Raw genomic sequence first — 18,017 nt, 5'->3', positions numbered from 1 at the left:
ACTTGTAGAAGAATAAATTAAACCACCCCTATAGACACATCAATATACCTTTGTGGCACCAGGTGGCTGCTACTTACTAGGGGGATGCTAGGTCAGGTGGCACCTGCTGTAGGATCGAGGAAAGGGTGTTGATAGATAGTCATTTGTGGTCAAGGTGCAACCTTGGGTTTAGATGCATGCAACCCTACGCGACACTCTACACACGTGTCTGGCATTTGTGAGACCACAGATCCCGTCACCCATTTCAATATTTATTATTATGTTTTTTGTTTTCTACGTCTAAATACAATAAGTTACAGGTTTATTCAATTAAATAATGTAAAACATATTAAAAATTAAAAAAAATGTAAGCATGTAAGCAGAAAACATACAGCACAGGAAGCAGATTATCCTCGTAGATAATGGCTGCACAGTCCTCCCTGCCGATACCCTGTTCAGTTCCTTTTTTCTAAAATGCTTTTTTTTTTTTTCTTTTTTTTTTGTGTGTCTTTTTATTTTCTTCTCGACGCTCAAACATAAAATTGGTATCAGAAAAAGTTAGTTGAAAATAGAAATAGTTCTTTTTTTTTCCTACAAAGAAGAAAAAAAAAACCAAGAGTATCCAAAATATTCCTTGTAGTTGTCCGAATTTCCAGCTCTGTACAGGACTTAATGAAAGTTGTTCCACCATGTAGACATAAGATGCATTGTATCCCTATGGGTCACTTCTCCTTGCTATGAAGGATGGTGGATCTCCATAGATAGTACCAAGAGGTCTTCTCGCTTTTGTAGATGCCACCTCAGATGTGGATCACAACACGGAATGTCTTCATGCTGTCCCTCTGCTTCTCATAAATATACAAACAGTCCAATGCTTCCTCACATCGGTGGGACGACCAGGCCAGTCATAGCTGAAAACAAAACCAAAGATGAGTCAAGGTTAATTCTATCCCCAAAATACTTCAAAGACATTTATAGAGACCCACCATCTTCTAAAACACCAATGAGCATGAATGCATGAGGACCTAATACCTATCGGTGCTCTCATATCCAATGTTCCTTGATACAACAAGTCATACCTAGACACATACATACACAATGAGGCAGGTTTATATATCCATTCACATTAGTTTTAGGGCCAATCGCCAAATTTTTGAAGCTCCTGTGATACTTTTTCCAACATTTCCAAAGTAATACATTATCAACTGACCAGATCTGACAGCATAGCAATAAGGGACGAGATATGTGTTATATGGGCACTCATACTAAGGCCATGATTTAATCATTTTCCCTAAATCAGTATCCTGGCATAAAAAAGTAAAAAGAAAGTGGTCCACGCCATTTTTCGCAATAATTTGGGACACATTTCCATTTTCCGACACAAAAACTAATTTCGTATTGCCTCAGATTACCTGGCATCCAAAATTTTGTAACCACTACAGACTTTAATATTCTGTTCATAGCGGTATTATTTGGGTATTGTATAATATTGCGGTCTTGTATTACTTTTATTAATTGTGTTCTTACTTGGTCACTGTACATTTGGTATTATTTGAGGATTGTATGGTATTATTGTGTGACCCTGCTACAAAGGTTCTGTACAATATGTAGCACTGTATGGGATCAATGTTATCAATACCATGGATGGCAAGAAGAAAAACATATCAAGTTTGGAACAAATCAAGCAAGACATGTCTCTTGAAGCCAAGGATCACCAAGCTACGACTTGCCTACTTTGTACACATCATACGAAGAGAGCAATCACTGGAGAAGGACATCATGGTCGGAAGAATAGAAGGAACAAGGCAAAGAGAAAGACCAGTAACCCGAAGCAAGGATCACCAAGATTTGACTAGCCTATTTTGGACACCTCATATGAAGAGAGCAATCACCGGAGAAGGCCATCATGGTTGGAAGAATAGAAGGAACAAGGCGAAGAGGAAGACCAGTAACCCGAAGCAAGGATCACCAAGCTATGACTTGTCTACTTTGTACACATCATACGAAGAGAGCAATCACTGGAGAAGGCAATCATGGTCGGAAGAATAGAAGGAACAAGAGAAGAGGAAGACCAGTAACCTAAAGCAAGGATCACCAAGCTATGACTTGCCTACTTTGGACACATCATACGAAGAGAGCAATCACTGGAGAAGGCCATCATGGTTGGAAGAATAGAAGGAACAAGAGAAGAGGAAGACCAGAAACCCGAAGCAAGGGTCACCAAACTATGACTTGTCTACTTTGTTCACATCAAACAAAGAGAGCAATCACTGGAGAAGGACATCATGGTCAGAAGAATAAAAGGAACAAGGTGAAGAGGTAGACCAGCAACCTGATGGCTTGATACTATCATGATAACGGAGAAGACCCTGGTGGACCTATCTAGGCTTGCACAAGATTGATCTTCCTACAGATCAATCTCCATCAAGTCGCCATGTCTCGAGACCAAGCTGAAGGTCGCTAAATAATAATAATATGATCGGTGTTTAGGTAACTGTATGAAACTGTTATTTAGCCAACTTATGGCACTGTTGTTTAAGCACAATACTGTTTGGCTGTTATAACTAGGCATGGTTCTAAACTCATTATACAATTAGGCCAAAGGAGTTTCAATACATTTCACGTCGGGCTTCTAAAGGGTCGTCTCATGTCCTATCTTCATGAGCTCACTGCTCCCCTGCTAACTTGCTCCCTTCTTGCCGCGGGCTGTATGCTCCCGAAGCTTGACAGTTCGGTCAGCTGCATGGCTGCGCCACTGGCCCAACGGTTACCCTCTACAATGCTCCAAGCAGAGCCAGCTTTGCCTATGCAGCATCGGTGGATCCAGCGCAAGAGCACTGAAGCTCGCCGGGTCCAGCATTCTGGCAAACTTGCTAGCATTGCACTCCTTGCCTAGGAGATCGGCCACCGCTGACAAACCGCAGAGGCGGGAGGTAACCTAGACAATACGCAATACGGTATAGAAATAAAAATCCTTCCATTCTTGAAAACTAAGCAGATTTTTTAATAAGACGTATATTGCAAAGCTGCTTATTTTTACAAGAAGTTTGTAATTTTACCCGTTTAACAAGACGAGACAACCCCAGTTAAGAAATCGCTGTTAAAGAATGAGAATTCACCATATATATTTATATACACTATATATCTATCAATAATATAAAATTGTAGATGTTAAATATTTTATTTTTATTATTTTTTTTAGATCCATCATATTTAACCCTCATTAGAATTTTTCATTATTATTATTATATTTTCATTTTTTTATGTAACTATTTTTTGCATCCATTGATGAACATTTTTTTTTTATCCTCTCCTTATTTTTTTTTAATTTTCATAAATATCCACCAACATAGGAAACAACACAGCTCATTCCAAGGAGCATAACGCTGAGTCTTGCCCCGATCGGAGAGACTGGAGGGGTCGGCGGTGTGTGATGTCCACTGTTCTCTATATGAATTGCTTAGACTGAGTGTCATTGTCCTGAGCGCGCGGCATGACTGACAGGCGAACATATGTACACACAGCCTGCGCTCTATCTGATGTGTAACACAGGCCGGTTTCCTGCTTGGCTCCACATCTTCCCTCTGCCCTGCAGAGTTTTGCTGGCAGTGAAGGGATGAGGGGAGCTCCCTGGGGTGCGACAGAGACCTTTTTGAGCCCAGTGCTGAAAGAGCGGGCCTGGGAGTGAAATAAGATCCGCGGATATTCCCCAACCTCTCTACTGCTCAGGTTACCATCACAACCTATAACCACTTTACTGCCAGAAATCATACATACCACTTAATGTATACAAACTGAGAAAAATATGTGCAATATTATATAGTAATATATCCAAAGCAACATAAGCACGTGTCATAATAATATAATACTATATAACATATGATAGTATAATGTAACGTAATATAAATAGTATAATAATATAATATAAGCTTGCATAATCTAATAATTATAATATTGTGTTTAACACAATATAAAACATAATAATATGATGTAAATAATAATATAATACAATATAACACATAGTAGTATAACATAACATCATGTAAATAATATAATACAAGATCGCATAATATAAATAATATTATAATGCAATATAAAACATGATGATATAACATAATATAAATAATATAATATAGCACATAAATAGTATGGCATAATATAAGATCACATAATATAATATCAATAATGATATAATATAAATAATATAACACATAATAGTATAACATAATGTAATATAAGATCACATCATATAATAATATAGCATAAATAATAGTATAATGCAATATAAAACATGATAATATAACAATAGAAATAATATAACACATAAATAGTATAAGATCACATAATGTAATAATATAATATCAATAATGATATAATATAAATAATAATATAACACATAATAGCATAACATAATATAAATAATATAGTATAAATAATAATATAATACGCTTTAACACATAAAAGTATAACATAATATAATAATATAAGATCACATAAAATAACTAATAATATAATACAATATAAAACATAATATTATAACATAATATAATAATATAATGTAAATAATAATATAATGCAATAAAAACATGATAATATAACAGAATATAAATAATAATACAATAATATAAATAATAATATAATATAATAATATAACCGCATATTATAAATAATATATCCTAACAATGTAAAACAGCATAATATAATATAATTTACAAATGATGTAATATATGTCATTCTATTAGCCTTTTGTGCATTGCATGTGTCGATATGAAATTTTGTGAGTAGCCCTGTCTCTTTCTCCCTTAGTCAAGCAGAACAGCGCAGCCCCATGCTGAGGTCCCTGCAGAGATTTCCCAGCAGCCTCTCTGCTCATGCTTTTGACAGGTCCCAGCGGAAGAGGGACAGTGAAGTTCAAGTAGAACTAGCTGGGGCTGTGAGTCGCTTATGTAAGGTGCCAGACTCATTGGAGATAGCAAACATCACTCCGTGATCATGCGAATGGTATATACATATTACGTTACTGGACAGTGAAGTTAAAAAAAAAATATTCAGGAAAATGTGAACTTCCCCTTTAAATGGAATATGTCACTTTATCTAGAAAGTTCCGCTTTCATACACACTAAGCAGTAATGACAGGGTGAATCAGGGACCTCGTGGCGCATTTTTGCACTGGCAGTTGGAGGGTTAATAGAGAGTACAGAAACAGACACAGTGTCCCCTGTACTGGACTTGTTGTGGGCCACCTCTCTGTCACCACTGCCTACCTATACACACACACATATACATATACACCTTCCAACACATATATTTAAAAAGGGCATGTGTCAATATATTATAGATGTATTAACACATTACACACATATACACTGTGCATACATGCACACAAGCATATATAAGATACACACGTATATATACATACGCACACTGACAGATATATAAGATACACAGGTATATATACATACGCACGCTGACAGATATATAAGATACACACGTATATATACATACGCACACTGACAGATATATAAGATACACAGGTATATATACATACGCACACTGACAGATATATAAGATACACAAGTATACATATATATGCACACTGACAGATATATAAGATACACACGTATATAGTACAGACCAAAAGTTTGGACACACCTTCTCATTTAAAGATTTTTCTGTATTTTCATGACTATGAAAATTGTACATTGACACTGAAGGCATCAAAACTATGAATTAACACATGTGGAATTATATACTTAACAAAAAAGTGTGAAACAACTGAAAATATGTCTTATATTCTAGGCTCTTCAAAGTAGCCACCTTTTGCTTTGATGACTGCTTTGCACACTCTTGGCATTCTCTTGATGAGCTTCAAGAGGTAGTCACCGGAAATGGTCTTCACTTCACAGGTGTGCCCTGTCAGGTTTAATAAGTGGGATTTCTTGCCTTATAAATGGGGTTGGGGCCATCAGTTGTGTTGTGCAGAAGTCAGGTGGATACACAGCTGATAGTCCTACTGAATAGACTGTTAGAATTTGTATTATGGCAAGAAAAAAGCAGCTAAGTAAAGAAAAACGAGTGGCCATCATTACTTTAAGAAATGAAGGTCAGTCAGTGCGAAAAATTGGGCAAACTTTGAAAGTGTCCCCAAGTGCAGGTGCAAAAACCATCAAGCACTACAAAGAAACTGGCTCACATGAGGACCGCCGCAGGAAAGGAAGACCAAGAGTCACCTCTGCTTCTGAGGATAAGTTTATCTGAGTCACCAGCCTCAGAAATCGCAGGTTAACAGCAGCTCAGATTAGAGACCAGGTCAATGTCACACAGAGTTCTAGCAGCAGACACATCTCTACAACAACTGTTAAGAGGAGACTTTGTGCAGCAGACCTTCATGGTAAAATAGCTGCTAGGAAACCACTGCTAAGGACAGGCAACAAGCAGAAGAGACTTGTTTGGGCTAAAGAACACAAGGAATGGACATTAGACCAGTGGAAATCTGTGCTTTGGTCTGATGAGTCCAAATTTGAGATCTTTGGTTCCAACCACTGTGTCTTTGTGCGACGCAGAAAAGGTGAACGGATGGACTCTACATGCCTGGTTCCCACCGTGAAGCATGGAGGAGGAGGTGTGATGGTGCTTTGCTGGTGACACTGTTGGGGATTTATTCAAAATTGAAGGCATACTGAACCAGCATGGCTACCACAACATCTTGCAGCGGCATGCTATTCCATCCGGTTTGCGTTTACTTGGACCATCATTTATTTTTCAACAGGACAATGACCCCAAACACACCTCCAGGCTGTGTAAGGGCTATTTGACCAAGAAGGAGAGTGATGGGGGGCTACGCCAGATGACCTGGCCTCCACAGTCACCAGATCTGAACCCAATCGAGATGGTTTGGGGTGAGCTGGACCGCAGAGTGAAGGCAAAAGGGCCAACAAGTGCTAAGCATCTCTGGGAACTCCTTCAAGATTGTTGGAAGACCATTTCCGGTGACTACCTCTTGAAGCTCATCAAGAGAATGCCAAGAGTGTGCAAAACAGTCATCAAAGCAAAAGGTGGCTACTTTGAAGAACCTAGAATATAAGACATATATTCAGTTGTTTCACACTTTTTTGTTAAGTATATAATTCCACATGTGGTAATTCATAGTTTTGATGCCTTCAGTGTGAATGTACAATTTTCAGAGTCATGAAAATACAGGAAAATCTTAAAATAAGAAGGTGTGTCCAAACTTTTGGTCTGTACTGTATATACATATGCACACTGACAGATATATAAGATACACATGTATATATACATATGCACACTGACAGATATATAAGATACACAAGTATATATACATATGCACACTGACAGATATATAAGATACACAAGTATATATACATATGCACACTGACAGATATATAAGATACACAAGTATGCATACATACTGTCACAGTTCCACCCCTCACTGTGTCTGGGATGCAGTTACTGACAGCTCAGCTGTCCAGTCTTGTACAGGGGAGTGCTGGAGCTGTCAGTACTGTGATTGACAGCTCGACCATCCAATCTGGTACAGGGGTGTGCAATAGCTGTCAGTGTGGTGATTGGCAGCTCGGCTGTCCAACCTGAGACTGGGAGGCATTGGCTATCTGCAGGTGTTCATACATACGCACACAGACAGATATATAAGATACACATGTATACATACATACGCACACTGATAGATATATAAGATACACACGTATACATACATATGTACACTGATAGATATATAAGATACACACGTATACATACATATGTACACTGACAGCTATATAAGATACACATGTATACATACATATGCACACTGATAGATATATAAGATACACACGTATACATACATATGTACACTGACAGCTATATAAGATACACATGTATAATAATAATAATAATAATAATAGTTTATTTTTTATAGCGCCAACATATTCCGCAGCACTTTACAATTTTAAGGGGGACATATACAGACAATACAGAATAAGCATATCTCATATCGAACATACATACGCACACTGATAGATATATAAGATACACACGCATACATACATATGTACACTGACAGATATACAGTATAATATACACATGTATACATACATACGCACACTGATAGATTTTTACACAAGCTTAAGTATATGAGATCTAGTTTTTTGTGTGAGAATATCTGTAGTTTATTTAATTGCATCTTGCCAAACATGTTTGTAAGTGTTACATGTGTTAACTTTTTTCATGAGTTCTATAGAGGAAAAATAAACAATCCCTCTATATTTTTTACAGAATAAATAATCTCTTCTCTGTATTGGACGGGTTTTTACAATTACAGGGATACCAAATAATTTCATGTTATTTTCTGGTTTGTGACATTTTTTTTGAAAAATAGTGTATTAAAATATTTGATTATTCTAATTGATTTTCATTATTTTTTTTAGTAATTGAATTAATCTCTGACTTTTATTTTACCCCTAAGGCCACGTTCACATAGTCAATAGATGGTCAGTATTTTATATCCATATTTCTAAGCCAAAATCTGGAGAGGAACAATCAGATGAAGAGTATAATAGAAACACGTCACCACTTCTGTATTTTTCACCCACTCCTGGTTTTGACTGATGTAAAATAATGACCAAATACTGAACATGTGAACGTGGCTTAATGTACAGGTATATAGAGATGTGCTGGTATATAGAGATGTCTCTATGTACCAGTACAATATGCCTGTAAAGAAGAAGAAGAATACTATTTAGACTTTTAGGCAGAGAAAATTACCTTATACTTAGCAGTACAGCTGATGGCTCACTATTAAAGTTTTTGCTGCCACGTTACAGGCTGTGATCTTGAATGAGTCAGGGAATCACGTAGTACATACTTAAATATTAACCTTACTGGGTGGCATCTAGCCAACAGAACCCCATACAGCTGCATATGTGGTATGTCCGCCCCTGATTCAAGCTACATTCATCCAATATATATGGCCACCTTAGAACTTTCCTGATACAATTCTGTGTTTTCTATATATAAATATACTTTTTATTTTAAGTATTTCAAAACACGATATGCGGGATGCCCTCACCTCTGAAACCATTACCATTTCCACTGGAACAGGCTGGAGATGGGGAACCCTGCGGTCGGATAACTGGGGCGAAGGCACTCTTCTGTTTCATGGAAGGGAAGACGGAGGAGGAAAAAGGCAGGATGGATGAACTTCCAGAAGGTGGGCTGGACGGCATGACTGCAAAAAAAATAGGGCATGAGTAAAGGCACTCCCATTAGGACAAATAAAATTATTCTTTGAAAGGCAATCCACATTCAGTACATTCATTCTAGCAAAACCTTGACAGGCTGCAGTTCACACCCCAGCCACTGGGGGCAAACATATAGACACTACAGAATACATAAACATCTCCTGATAGAATATCACAAAATCATATTTTTATTTATTTTTTTAAATCTGGTCATTCCACATCATTCATCTCAAGAGGAAAGAAGACATCTGTAGAATTGTCTCAGCCTATATATTCCATCCGTAGAGTGAATAAATTATAAATTACTCACTACCATAGGGTGATGTAGTGGGTGAACCACTGATGAAACTTGGAGACCCAGGGACCCCCAGGTTAGACATTGGGACATTGCTGTAGCCGTTCATGCTGTTACTAGGGGTGCTGTAATTAGACTGTTGTGGGGTGGAACTGGTGGAATAGCCGCGAGGGGAGATACTGCTTGTATTTCTTATGTATCCTGTGGAGGAGACACATAAAGGATGATCAGTTATGACGGGAGATCTGCCAAACAGTAGAAATCAAAACAATCAAAACGGTAATGTCGGGAAGTCCAAAGACTGGGCAGGATTATAGATTCCATAAATACAAGTTCTGTGATGCCACTTACCCTGATTATTGGCCTGTGTGTCTGAAATTGTGACTCCTAGCTGCCCTCCATATGAATTAATGCCCATCATGCCACCATGTACAGGAGAGCTTGAGAGAGTAGGGATTTGATTGTGGTTGCGAGGGACACTATATAAAGCCTCAGCAATGTCTGCCGCTCTCTTGAGAATTATATCCTGTTGGAAATAGGAAGAAGTAGGTCATCAAGATGATCAAGATCAAAGATCTAAACATGAGCAATTTGCTACCAAGAAGCATTGCAAGAATGGTTACCTGATTATTATGTGGGGTCCCATACAAAGCTTCTACCAAATCTGCTGCCCTTTTAAGTAGCATTTCCTAAGGAAAATAGAAGAAACTGGTGAATGACGAGAACCAGGAATTTTCGAGGACTTGGTGACACTCAAGACAAAGGGGACACTGAATGGAGCTGTCCCTGGTCCTGGCCCCATCACTGAGTGGCTGACTTTGAAGATATGTATATATATCTTTTTTTTCTACAAAGCGGATGATTTTTTTTGCCCCGTAGTCCGCAATTTCCATTTTTACTATTTTGCTTAAACGTCTTATCTTAAAATTGCAAATTGGCAGAATGCGTTCTTGAAGAACGTCATATGAAACATCTGCTGTGGACATTTTCTTGTAGGAAGCTACTTTTGTCTTACCTTTGCAAGCCTCTCAGGGTCTCCAGGATGTCTAGGGATCACCTTCTGTAACCTCTGGAATCCGTAATCAATTGTAGGCTCATTTAATGCTGTTGGGAGAGAAAATAATCACATTAGTGATTATGTAAATGTATGTAGAATCTAAAGGAGTCACCAATGAATTCATAGATGTGGTCGTACTAGGTAAGCTGATAGAGATGTGTCCATCATCCTTACCCCGAATTTCATTAAGGGCTCCACTTTTTCATAAAATCCAATAAATTCTCATGTAGACACATATAGCATTAGCAATACCCCACCCCAGAGTTATGCTTTCTTTAAAGCTGGTCATCTTTGCCTTTAACTATCTTAAGTCAACAAGAAATGTAAAGAAGGACATATCTGTAGTCGGTAGCCATCTTGACTATCTAAGAAAGGTCCAGTAGACCTCTAATCACATTCTTTCCTTTTCCTGTATTACAAGAGTGGATCAATATCCAAGGAAGCAAGATCTACATTTTTTTGGAAGATCATCTGAGATGTTTATCCCACCAATCTGTATATATTTGGGAAGAGATGATATTCAATGATATCTTTGGGGTAAATGAGTCCCCCTCCAACATGTCTCAGAATTAGGACCAGTATCTCCATTACTCTATTGGACATCAGTGAGCTATATAAGTCTCCAATTCATGGGTTTCCATAATCAGCCCCTCATCTTGTCAACAGGAGATTGAACTGTAATAATATAAGGATGGATAGTAAAATCATATATGACAACGCAACCTACATGGTGGAACGAGAAAGTCACCACCAAAGGCTACCTCCCCAGCCTTTGGGCCAAATAGCAACTGGATTCCATATTTCTTCCATTTCCTGGGTGTGCCTATATATAGTCTGTACAAATTAATGTTGGCTAAAACTCTGATTTTGGCAGGTCTGGCTTATCATCCAACTTCCCGACTCTTGGACGTTAGAATTCAACATGAACGATCCTTGTCTCGTTCCTCTGGGAAAATAAGGATGGGGCTGGTTGAATTATTATGTCAAATCCTTTTGGGCGATATTCCACCGCCAGAGGTGTCTGCCAGCTGCTTATTTTCCTCTCCCCGTTGAAAACATCTAAACTTTTGGCCAACCACTAGTCAACATTTAAAACCACCTCAACTTTAGGTTTAGTTTCCCAAATTTCCGAATGACCTGAGATCTTGCGTCTGAGATCCACGACCCCTTTGTACAATCTGTTAGATTGTAGATTGTAAGCTCTGCAGACTAGGAATGGTACCGATATAAACCGCGTGGGTAAATCACTATGAGAACATAAAGTACAACCTCCGCCTCTTGTTTATCTATGTGAAACATCCTCCGATTAAATGAACAGAGAAGGTCACGTCCCCACAGAAGCGGCATTTCTATTTACTTTTTATTAAGTAATTACAGGGAACATGAATTTTAATATAACAGGAGCCAGACAAGAGGGAATCTAATAGAAAAAAAAAAACTAAAAAAAAAAGTAACGTTGGCTAAACTTAGATTTTCCCCAATCCCAGTGGGTGCGTTTAAGCAGTTTAATAATACCCATTTCATCTGTCATTGAATTGCAAACCCCAATTGAATTAAGCTGGATGAGATTTACTGTATATCCTGGGAACGGCGGAAGATGGAAACGCTTCTATAGCACATTATGTCGCTCTGCTGGCTGACACATATTACACCTTGCAAATTGATGTAAAATAGGTGTTTTTTACCATAAATGTTTTCTTATTGAACGTAGCAGCTCCTTCGAGACGCAAACATTTCCAATAATGATGAATGGCAACGGTGATAATTTGCCGCCAAGGTAAGGTGTGAAGTGTTGACTATTAGCTCCAGTTGAGGCTGCTAAAGTGTAATTTAATATCATCATTATTGTTTTTTTATTTCTTTTTTTTTTTCCTTTTTTATATTTCAGAAAAGGAGATCACATTGAAAGTTGTAGTCATTTCTAGGCTACAGAAGATGGCCATATTTAAGGTTGAGGAAAATTAAAATGGCGCCCCTTTTTGGTACCAGTTAACACCACCATGCCGCTAACCACCAATCCAGGAAAAAAAGTTATAGTCGTTAGTCCCCATCTGCTTTCCCAAACCTTTATTTGTCCCCTGTAATGTCACTGTGCAGATTTTTTAGTACCCATAAAGCCAACTTGGCTTGGCCTCTTCTATCCTGGAACCCATAACTGATAATTGGGGTTACCTCTATGGTAAGTACACCCTTACATATTGATTAGCAGACCAGCTAAGGTAAGGATAAAGAGAGGGGACTCCTTAGTAGGGATGAGCGGACCCATGGAAGTTTGGGTTCTGGTAGCTGACTCAAACTTTATGCCAAAGTTTGGTTCGGATACCAGAACTGTACCCGAGCTTGAACCCAAACAATGGAGACCGGAACTTTTGAGCTGAAAAATTCTCTCTCTCTCTTCCCCCGGAACTCCGAACATTGCAACGGACTTCCAGGAGAAGTCCGTGTACGGCGTTTAGCACCGGACACCAACTGTCCGGTAAGAACCCCAAACTTTTAAGTTGGGGTCCACTCATCCCTAGTCCTTGGCAAAAATAAAAACGGAGTTCTCTACCCCAGGGAGGATGATGCCATCATGTCTAAGGGTGAGTAAAATTAAAATGGTGCCCCTTTCTGGAACCGGTAACTCCATCACACTGCTAAGCACCAGAGCCAGGAAAACGTTATAGTTGTTGGTGCCCATCTGCTCTCCAAGATTTTTGGGTTAATTTCCCAAACCTTTGTCCTATGTAATGTGGATCCCTGTGCAGATTTTTAGTACCCATTATGCCAATTAGGCTTGGCCACTTCTCTCTTGGGACCCATAACTGTTGAACATGGGCAGCACAGTGGCTCAGTGCTTAGCATTGCAGCGCTGGGGTCCTGGGTTCAAATCCCACCAAGGCCAACATCTGCAAGGAGTTTGTTCTCCTCATGTTTGCATGGGTTTCCTCCGGGTTCTCCGGTTTCCTCCCACACTCCAAAGACATACTGAGAGGGAATCTAGATTGTGAGCCCCAATGGGGACAGTGCCATAATAGCGTTGTGGAATAAATGGCGCTATATAAGTGAGTAAAATAAATAAATGGGCTACCTCTATGGTAAGCACACCCTTAATGTTGAATGACACTTCAGCTAAGGTAAGGATAAAGAGAGGGGGTCTCTCTAACAAAAATTAAAATGGAGTTCTCTACCCCTTGGAGTATGATGCCACCACTAGTGATGAGCGAGCATGTTCTGTTAACCCTTTCGGCGAGCATGCTAGAGTGCTCGCCGAGTATCTTCAGTGTGCTCGGGTCTTATGTTTGAGTCATTCCTGTGCATGATTTGCGACTCTTTGACAGCTTTAATACATGTGAGGAATGCCTAACAAACAGACATTCCTCACATGTATTAAAGCTTTCAAACAGTCGCAAATCATGACCATGGAGGAGCATGCTCGTAAATCTCGAGTAACGAGCATGCTCGCTCATCACTAGCCACCACACCTCTAGAAGATATGACCTACAGATCGATCCTTCCTTACCTTTGCTCTTGGCTTGATATATACTGAGATAACAAAACGACCATGTATGAAAAATACAAAAATAAAATAAGATTTGCGTAGCTTGTGTGAGTGTTGGGAGTTTTCCAAACGTGTTTTGTTTTTTAAACTGGTCAACCAGAAGAAAGGCAAGGAAGGATACAGTTCTTCCCCTACAAGAACAATACTACGGTGGAAGGGATTGATTTGGGGTGAGGAATAGACAACAAGTGGCCCATAAATGACTTCTGGTCATAGCTATGTTTTTACCTGTGTATATAAACCTCCCCGGGGCGCCTTTGCAGAACTGTTTGGATTTGTAGGATAATGTCACCTCTACCACACCTGGGATGTGCCGTGGCGGTGTCTGTACTCGGATGGCATGTGGAGTGATGAGCTGTAGAAAAGAAAGCAGTTTGTTAAAATATTAAAGGAAATGTGTTAATAGAAAACAACCTATCGTTTTATCAGGTTTTTTATGTTAAATATCTTTAAAAAATGTTGGTAATGTAATTATTTTTTATTTGTCATATAATAATCTCTTTAAAAATAAAAATTAGAAATCTTTCAAATTTCACCCTGGCCACTAGGATTATTTTGGACTCAAACTTCCTGTTTGTATAGAAAACTTTTCAGAAGTCTCATTATCATCACAGGCAGGATTACAAATGACAGCTGATGACACCATTGATAATAGGTGATAACAGATCATCTCCTTTTAAAATGAAGTTTGCACACGCTCATTAGATGCTTCAGTACAAAAGACAGTGTCTGAGTCAGTCTATTGCTGCTAATGTACATGTGCATCTCCTGAACGAATCGCATAGGGAGAGTGAGAATTAGCCCCAATGGCCAGTGTTAAAATTGGAAGATTTCTATATTTTTTTTAATACAGATAGTGATATGAAAATATACCAAAAATATTTAAAACATACTGATTTAAACAGTAGGTCATTTTCTGATGACACATGCCCTTTAAGTAAAAGGACAGCAAAATTGTCTGATGGGATTTCATATTGATGAGTGTAATATAAGATTTATTAATGATACCTATACCCTAAATGAAGATAAATGAGAACTAACTATTATTATTAATGATTAACTAAATGATAGAGATCAATGCCAGTCTGCTGCACGGAAAGCTAACAAGATATTCTTTCATATTAGAAAGTAATATTCTATCCCTTTCTATATAAAGGCATTTTCCATTTCTATGGCAAATTGGTCAATCAATGCCCGTTTTTTCTTTTTTTTTGACCCAGTAACTATGTTCTTGTTCAACAGATCAATCTTAGATACCATCTTTATGCTACCAGTTTATGAGCATTAGCTAATATCAAGACTGTCATAAAAACAAGATAAAATTTACTAACCTCACTCCAAACCAACATCGTCCCAAACACCACTTGAAGACCATCAAAGAAGTTGTCCCCAATGATGATGACCATAGCTCCTCCGGTTGTCCAACCCTCACTTGGACTGATGGCTTTGATGCATGGTGTGGCTGTAAACATATGAAAAGAAAATGTCCTATTACGTAGAGCTTGAGCTGCTTCATCGGTCATCTCCGTTGGATTTATGCCAGCAATAGACAAAGCTGGTACCAATGTTACGTGGGCATCTCATTAGGTATGTCAACAGTAATACAAATTAGGCCACAAAGATATGTCCGGATATTACATGTATTATATATGATCTGCATGTACATAAAATATATGCTACCTAAATGTTTTTAAAATATTTTTAATTTTTTTTACAACATTTAATTTTCAATATTTTGTAAATCAGCAATTAAAGTTAGAAATGCAAACCTCAAAAAGATCAAAAATTAAATATGCTAAAAAAAAAGGGAACTTTTCATAAAAATAAAATGAAAAAAATAAATGTATCTTTATCAAAGCGAAAATAAAAAATATATTATAACCATCCCCGGATATTTTTAAGGAAAGAGTCAGATGGCCGTATAAATTGGACGGGAATCGGGAAGCAATGCTCGGACTGGCCGGCAGCTATTCCGACCCGAGGGTGAGAGCTGCATAGAAATACATGTTGTCACACTCCTGTCGGGAGAGCCGCCGGCCAGTCCGGGCATTGAGAACGCGGTACTCCATGTAAAAAACATGCAAATTTGGGGCAAATCTTACAAGTTCTGTCCATACAAGGCTTCTACCTTGTAACTCAGTGTTCGACCCTTCAACAAACCTTACAGCATGAATAAAGACGGGTCAGACCCCGACTTACATTGTGGCTACCTCCTTAGCGACACTTGCAAAAAGAAAAATTTTCTACCGGAAAGAGATAATTTGCAGATTTCAATTAAAGGGTATGTGCACACTGAGTTTTAAGAGTAAACTTAATGTTATTGAGGAGTTTTGAGATTTCGAGGAGAATTTGGAGAGTTTCCGTTCAGTTTCCATTCAGTTTCGGCTCCAAAATCTTCTCGAAAAATTGTAGCCTAAAGCTCCGTGCACGCAACGTCTTTTAAATTCAGGTGAGGCCGACAAGCTTTTCAAGCAGAAGACGCTTCAGGAAACTTTGGTGTTTTTTTTTTCTCCTGAAGGGCTTTTTGTGTTGTTTTTTTTCTGATGGTTTTAGCCACCGATGTTTTTTTGGAGGGTTTCCACATGTTTTTTGTGAAGTCTTTTTTACTGTCACTTTCTGGTAATTTTTTTTTTTATTCCATTGAATAATGAAGAAACCACTAAGATTTTTTTTTTAAGCAAACACAATGGCAAAATGTTTCAAACATGTCCACTAGTCTTTTGAGCTTCCCCATTGACTTGTCTTGTGAAATACAGAGCGGAATATACCAAAAGCATGGATATCTTATTTATTTTACTTGCTTGGCGATTTTAGAAACCTGAAGTTGTTCATAAGCCTAAAATTGTGCGCAGCAAGTCATTTTTACATAGAAATGCACATGTTCATTGTTTTGAACTTTTCTTGATAAGTTTTTCAGGCGGATTCTGCAGCAGAATCCACCTGAAAAAGACATGTGCGTAAAGCTACTGAGCAGAAACTCAAGGTTTTTGAGGAGTTTTGATTTTTTAAGGAGGATTTGGGCTATGTGCACACACAGTATTTACAGGAGTTTTTGGAGTAGAAACTGAGCAGAAACTCTTTAAATCCTTCTAAAAATCGCTAAACTCCTCAAAAACTTGGGGGTTCTGTAACCTGGCACGGGACGGTAGCCGAGGGAGAGGTGCCCATCTGTGGCACCCCAGCACGTTACATGAAAGTGGAAGTTCTGGCTGGGTGTGTGGACTTGTGCTATGAGGGCCTTATGCTTGTGCAGGCCGCATGTAGCCTTTGTTGTGGGTTTGTCAGAACCAGATGTTTCACAGTTCAATGAGGGAGACCACCATTCCAAAATAAACTCTTTACTGAATGGTAACTTGGTAAGGGTTTTATACAAGGGATAGCGGTTACAAAGTCTTGTGAAGGTTGCCTTTACAACTTTAAGCATTTTCCACACAGTTTCCTTCCTCAGCAGTATAGTTCAGGAATCTTTATGTCCACTATTTCTCCATACTTCGACCACAACTCAGCTTTAGCACTGCAGTCCCGATCAACAAGCTTCAGCTACTTGTTCTGTGGTTCCTCATCCTCTTTCCACTCTTACCACCCTGGAACTCCCGCTGGAACCATTCACTAATTCAGCATACTCAGCCCTGCTTAGGCCCATTACCTTTCAGTGCTGTAAGCTCACGGTCTCGTGGCTAGGTGTCCTCTCCTAGAATCCGTCTCCAGAAGGCCACTCTGTCTCTCTCTGTCACTTATGCTCAGGATCACGCTATCCCTTCTCTTCGGTCTCCTCTCATTTAGGATCACCCTCAAAGGTGGCATTATTCACCTTTTGGTCCACTCACTCAGCAATCCAAGCCCTATCTGTCTTCCTTGGGCTAATCCCAACTATTAACTCTAATCGTT

The 18,017-nt window shown here is 38.6% G+C and overlaps 1 protein-coding gene across 2 annotated transcripts in view; it reads right to left on the bottom strand.

The window, feature by feature from the left end:
- Positions 1-237: 237 nt before the first annotated feature.
- The window catches only part of EBF2 (EBF transcription factor 2), a 166,216-nt gene continuing 148,436 nt past the window's right edge, over positions 238-18,017 (bottom strand). For both annotated transcript variants that reach the window (XM_073654072.1, XM_073654073.1), the window contains exons 9-16: positions 15,461-15,591; positions 14,358-14,484; positions 10,547-10,635; positions 10,155-10,220; positions 9,883-10,057; positions 9,547-9,732; positions 9,065-9,223; positions 238-890 (exon numbers count right to left, since the gene is read on the bottom strand). In XM_073654072.1, coding sequence (XP_073510173.1) covers positions 859-890; positions 9,065-9,223; positions 9,547-9,732; positions 9,883-10,057; positions 10,155-10,220; positions 10,547-10,635; positions 14,358-14,484; positions 15,461-15,591 — 965 coding nt within the window. In that variant the 3' untranslated portion in view covers positions 238-858. The remainder of the gene's footprint in view (positions 891-9,064; positions 9,224-9,546; positions 9,733-9,882; positions 10,058-10,154; positions 10,221-10,546; positions 10,636-14,357; positions 14,485-15,460; positions 15,592-18,017) is intronic.

The sequence above is a fragment of the Phyllobates terribilis genome, unplaced genomic scaffold (genome assembly GCF_046119375.1).
Source record: "Phyllobates terribilis strain yellow unplaced genomic scaffold, ASM4611937v1 Scaffold_11__3_contigs__length_659146591, whole genome shotgun sequence".
NCBI lineage: Eukaryota > Metazoa > Chordata > Amphibia > Anura > Dendrobatidae > Phyllobates > Phyllobates terribilis.
This window is presented reverse-complemented; position numbering and strand designations above follow the sequence as displayed.